Consider the following 6,000-nt stretch of genomic DNA (forward strand, 5'->3'; position numbering starts at 1 on the left):
AGTCGGAGATGGTCACGGCGGCCGAGCTCACGACCACATGAGGACTCGGGCGGTGGGTCATGCAGTGGCTCAAGAGAGCCTCCTGCGCCGTGATGGCGTTCGAGATGGTGCAGTACTCCTCGGCGCCCATGGCATCGGAGATGGCCGCCGGCTTCTCCAAGAACTGGCAGAGCAGCGCCGCCTGCTCCCACTGCTCGTCCGACAAGCCGGCCTGGCTCCGCGACCAGCCGGGCTCAAGGCAGATGGCGTCGATCACTTGGCGCTGCCTTAGCGACGCAGTGAGCATCACGTACGTGCTACCCCAACGTGTGACCACGTCGAGGCAAGGCGGCTGCAGCGGGCACTTGAGGTAGTGCCGCGCGAGCGACGTGTAGGCCGCCCTCTTCGTCTTGCTCTTGCGGATAGCGCCGAGCGTCGCGCGGAGGCTGCGCAGCAGTGTCTCGAACGCGCCGAATGAGGCCTTGACGCCGAGGTTGACGCAGTGCGCCTTTACAACCAACCAAACTAGTTTGAGCCGGTTCCACCCTGTCCGAGCCAAACCGAGTCGGTTTTCGTAGCCCCAAACCAAACCGAACCAGTTCAAACAGAGCCAAACCAAACCGATTTGGTTCGGTTCAAACCGCGGTTTGGTGGTTTGAGCCAAACCGTGCCGACCCCTACATGAGGCTCTGCCGCGTGTCGCCGCGCGTGGCGTCCGGGCTCTCACGTTCGCTCGCCATCGGCTCCTCGTCGCTACCGGCGTGTTTGGTCTCTTCCACGTCGTGGATGAGATACCTTGTGATGCTGGAGCCGCCGGGGATGGCGCCGTCTTGAGCCGCTCGAGCCATGGAGATGCAATTGCAAAGTGAATTCGCAGGCAAAGGCAACTACAGCAGGTCCTTTCGTGTCGCCTTTACAACCAACCAAACTAGTTTGAGCCGGTTCCACCCTGTCCGAGCCAAACCGAGTCGGTTTTCGTAGCCCCAAACCAAACCGAACCAGTTCAAACAGAGCCAAACCAAACCGATTTGGTTCGGTTCAAACCGCGGTTTGGTGGTTTGAGCCAAACCGTGCCGACCCCTAACTAGAAGCTTTCGTGAAGGCAGGATTTCACTCTTAGGTTTTCGGTAAAGTCACGTAGATACATTTCTAAATGTGGTTGAGTTTGATCTCAAAGCTTCCTTGGTCACATCTCTTCTTTCACCCAAGCCCTCTTTGAAGTATATCCCAACCCTCTCTCGCCCCCCCCCCCCCCCCCCTATACAATTGCCTTGTTAGAGGCATGTTTCTTTCACCCGAAGACGAATGCTTGTTGTTGCGATCGAAACATCGTGATCTATCATGTCTTTATTTTCCCATCTAAGTGACTTTACCGAAAGAAACTGTGTATTAAACGCCGTTCGGTTTTGTTTTTAATGGGTCAGTCAACTTGCAACCATTATCTAGCCACACACGTGGTGTGAGATTCTGGTTAGTTAATCTGACCAGCCCCAACGTAGCGGGTCTCTTCTTACGATAGTCAATGCATCGGATTTGGTGACATGGGGCACTGCTACGTGCAGTTACTTATATTGCACATTTGGTATTTTATGAATAAATTGTAAGTGAAGCTAGTCTAAACAATACCGTACAAGGTCCCTAATTTTAGTACAGTATTCGGTCTAGGGTTAGGTGACAAATCACAGTTATGCATTACCCTATACTGCATGGAAAGGATCATTGCATTATATAGTTATTATGGTAGCGTTTCAATTAGGTGCAGACCATTACAATGTCACAAGTACATCACGAAGTGATGTACACCGTATAGTCAGTATTACGAAATTCTGGTACAATAACACCAGCGCCGATAAGCATTATAATAACTCGTCATAATTCATTACAGCTCACGAATAAAACATCCGAGCAGGCTTAAATGCATGACCACAGCCGCAACGATTGTTACACCCTCAAACCACATCGCAGTTACAGCAGTAATGGATCATCTAACCCTCTAACGTATTCATCACCACCATGCGCTGTTGTACATCTTGCATGTCAGCATTAAGTGTGCCGTAGTGTTCTAACACAATTGGTGCGATTGTATTACATGCAGGCACTGTACACAGCACACGTGGCGTTTCAAGGACACATAAGCCACGTGCGTGTACAGTGCACTGTACACAACGCGGTATGTATCAAGAACACACCAATACTCAAACGTACATACAGAACACCCATTCAGTATACGCCTCAAAGGGTATATTCACAACTTAACTACACCAATCAGTACACGTACAAAGATGCAGTCATTCAAGCAAATACTCAAGGACACAGACCTCATTCAGTGTACATCGGCACTTAATCCACTCTTTCAGTAAACACCCGGCAACTAAATCACCCTCACCACAGAACAAAGGTAAAGATCCCCCGTATAGCCTGCAACAAAGTGGCGGGGCAAGGGGCCGTTAGCGAGCAGAACCTATAAAGAGAGGCCCGGCAGCCATCAACTACGCCCGGACGTCTTTGTCTTCCCGGTGTTGAAGACAAAGGCGGCCGGTTTTTACCGTACAATAAACACAACAATACTACACAGCAAGAACAGAAGTTGAAGTCGCACGCACTCATGGCTGCGAAATTATAATTAACATTAATTTGACCCTTAGAATCCCACTACTACTGCGTGTCCACACACGTGGTTCACATTGGGGCAAAGCACTGCAGCTTGGGAGTTAGCGAGCACCTATTAAGGCGCGGCTGGGTAGAAGAACAGCAACACCGCCCTTGTCTCTCCCAGGTGCCAATGTTTATTACACAACACCCTGGGCAGGTGATTGACAAGTAAAGAAAGAGGCAGAGTTGATCTGGGGAGAGGGGGTTTGGGGTTAAATGACCGGTCCCCAGAGATATCTCGTCACTGCTGATCGTGGCCCGAGACGATTTGAACGCGGGTGCGCTAACCACTGCGCCACCGCTCCCCAGTGCGCCAACCACTGCGCCACCGCTCCCCACTACACTTTGATACGCCGACTATATATACTGTACTCAATTGTCAGTACACGAATGAACAGATTTTGTTACACATTCCAATGCAACGAACGCTAAACACGGCACATTATATAATACAAGTGTATACACAAACACGCGCGAACGAGAAACAACTACAAAGACAAAGACTCCCCAGATAGCCTGTAACACTGTCGAGGCAAGTGCAGAGGGCACAGCATCGGCCGCCTTTGTGCGTGTAAACGAAGACGGGGAGACCCACTTGCCACACCAGGTCAATCATCTGGGAGGCAGAGTCAACCTACGAGGAGGGTTCCAAGAAGCGGTTCACGTGCTCGAACCGGTTAGTAGCGCAGTGCGCCGACCACTGCGCCACCGCTCCCCAGCACCACGTGGTTAACGCGAGCTGCAAGGATGCACCATTCAATAGGATAGTACGACACGTGTACTTACACACAACATCGTAAGTCCACAGATTGTGGTCGTCCTTCACGCACTCCGACGAGCACGTTTGGCTACGTGCGGTGCGAAAGAAGTTCACACGTTCAACGCCACCGATTGAACACAACACGGCCCTTTAAACCCCACGCGGCCCCATACAAAGCACATGTTGGACTTGCAATTACAACCCTGCACGGATTTGGACACCATCACACCCCATCTCTCCACCTTACAGCTTATTCGTGTGCTTGGCCACCCTACCCTGAGACATGTTGTACTGCACATACAAGTTTCTCGCCTCCCGACAGAATACCGCAGAGAACACTACCAACAAACACCAGAGGTGGGACAAAGTCATTGTTATGCAAGTCCAAGTCGAGTCGCAAGTCATCAAATTCATGACTCGAGTCCAAGTCACATGACTCGAGTCCACACCTCTGACAAACACCACCCACCTACACCACCCACCTACCTTCAAACCCCACAAAATTACCAGCAAATACCCCCCGCCAATACACCACCTACCTTTAAACCCCACACAATTACCAACAAATACCACCCCCCCCCCCATACACCACCCACCTTCAAACCCGACCTTAGGTCACCACCTACCCAGTCACCTTCATGCCGGTAGGCGCAGTTCCGCATCTGCGTGTCCAGCACCACAGTCACTACCCCAACACGCGTCTAGCCGCCTTCACTACCGACCTACCCTGCCATAGCAAGCCCAACACCACCAATGCTGCATCTGCCTACAAACAACGAAGACCAATACCCCCCCCCCCCCATAGCCTGAACAGGCTGTAGGGGCACAAGTGCTGTTAGCGAGCAGCACGCCCGGCCGCCTTCGTCTCCCTAGGAGATGTACACACACGAAGTGGACACCAATTTGAGGCCGAGTCGACCTAGGGGAGAGGCCCAGAACCGGTTCCGATAATCGCCACTGCTGGTGGTGGTGGTCCCGCAGCGGGAATCAAACTCGGGTGGCCGGGCTCGGGGGGGGGGGGGGGTCAGGGGTCAGCGTGCAACCCGCAACACACCACGGCTCCCCAGTAACACACACACACACACCAGTGACCTACCAACACCGCACCCCCCGCACCAATAACCTACATACCACACACGCGACACGTACCCGTGACCTATCAACACCACACCCCCCTGCACACTAATCACCTACTAACACCACACACCCCCCACACCCACTGCCTACAAACACCGCAACCCCCTGCACCAGAGGTGTGGACTCGAGTCATGTGACTTGGACTCGAGTCAGACTCGAGTCATGAATTTGATGACTTGCGACTCGACTTGGACTTGCATAACAATGACTTTGTCCCACCTCTGCCCTGCACACACCGCACCAATCACCTACCAACACCACACACACCAAGCGACACGTACCCATCACCTACTAACACCACACACCAATCCACTACTAACACCAACACATCCCCCACACCCACTACCTACAAACACACCCCCCCCCGCACCAATCACCTACTAACACCACACCCCCACACCAATCACCTACTAACACCCCACACCCCACCGTGGCTCACCCCGTGGTGTGTATGTTGCGAGGCGCTCACCTGGCGCTGCGGCTGCCGAGGCGAGCAGCCCCGGCAAGGCCACGGCCATCATCATCAGCAGCAGCAGCAGCCGCCGCCGCCGCGGCTGGGACGAAGCCGTGAACACAACAACGACGGCGACACGGGCGGCAGTGACAGGAGAACATTGCCGGGCATCCCGAGTAGACGAAGCATGCTTCTCCATGTAGCGGGGAGAGATGGGGGGGGGGTGTGAAAGGCTTCCAAATCGGTATTAACAACAACAGCAGCAGCAGCAGGACCCCACAGCCGTACACCCGGCGTGGTCAACCCCCACGTGTTCCGGCCGGCAATGCTCGAGAGACCACCGTGGAAAATCGCTCAAGCCGGAGGACGGAATCAATGAACCACGATGGATTTGATGACGATGGTGGTGGTGTTGTTGTTGTTGCTTCCAAGCCTTGCTACTAGAACACAAGCGGTGGGGGGCAAGTAGCGGCAGCGTGCTGCTGCTTTGCCGCCTGCTGCTGTCTTCTTCGTAGCAATGAGCTGCTCCGGCAGCCCTCGGGCTCTCTCCGGCTTGACGTCACGAGGGGGGTGTGTGCGGAACGCTGCCCTGCACGTGCTCATGGAGGTCGTATTTATACTCAGTGGGAGCCAATTAATCTACGAGCTTTCACTCGGTGTGTGTGTGTCAGGCACGCGCGTGTATGCCGTACAGCGTGACAGCCGTCCCACTCCAACACCCGGTGACTTTCATGATTGTGGATAATTGTGATCGTAACGTTTATCAGAGTGAACTCGAAGTTCGATGAGCGAAACCACACACCCACCCCCCCATCCCATCCACCCCCATCCCATCCGCCCCCCCCCATCCCATCCACCCCCCCATCCCATCCACCCCCCCATCCCATCCACCCCCCCATCCCATCCACCCCCCTTCCCATCCCATCCGCCCCCATCCCATCCGCCCCCCCCCATCCCATCCGCCCCCCATCCCATCCACCCCCCCATCCCATCCACCCCCCCATCCCATCCACCCCCC

At 54.2% G+C, this 6,000-nt stretch overlaps 1 protein-coding gene across 5 annotated transcripts in view; it reads right to left on the reverse strand.

Moving 5' to 3' along the window:
• The window catches only part of LOC144947725 (low-density lipoprotein receptor-like), a 44,408-nt gene extending 38,890 nt beyond the window's left edge, over positions 1–5,518 (reverse strand). For all 5 annotated transcript variants that reach the window (XM_078877048.1, XM_078877047.1, XM_078877046.1 and 2 more), the window contains exon 1: positions 4,998–5,518. In XM_078877048.1, the coding sequence (XP_078733174.1) occupies positions 4,998–5,181 (184 nt within the window). In that variant the 5' untranslated portion in view covers positions 5,182–5,518. The remainder of the gene's footprint in view (positions 1–4,997) is intronic.
• Positions 5,519–6,000: the final 482 nt, after the last annotated feature.

Source organism: Lampetra fluviatilis, chromosome 46, assembly GCF_964198595.1.
Source record: "Lampetra fluviatilis chromosome 46, kcLamFluv1.1, whole genome shotgun sequence".
NCBI lineage: Eukaryota > Metazoa > Chordata > Hyperoartia > Petromyzontiformes > Petromyzontidae > Lampetra > Lampetra fluviatilis.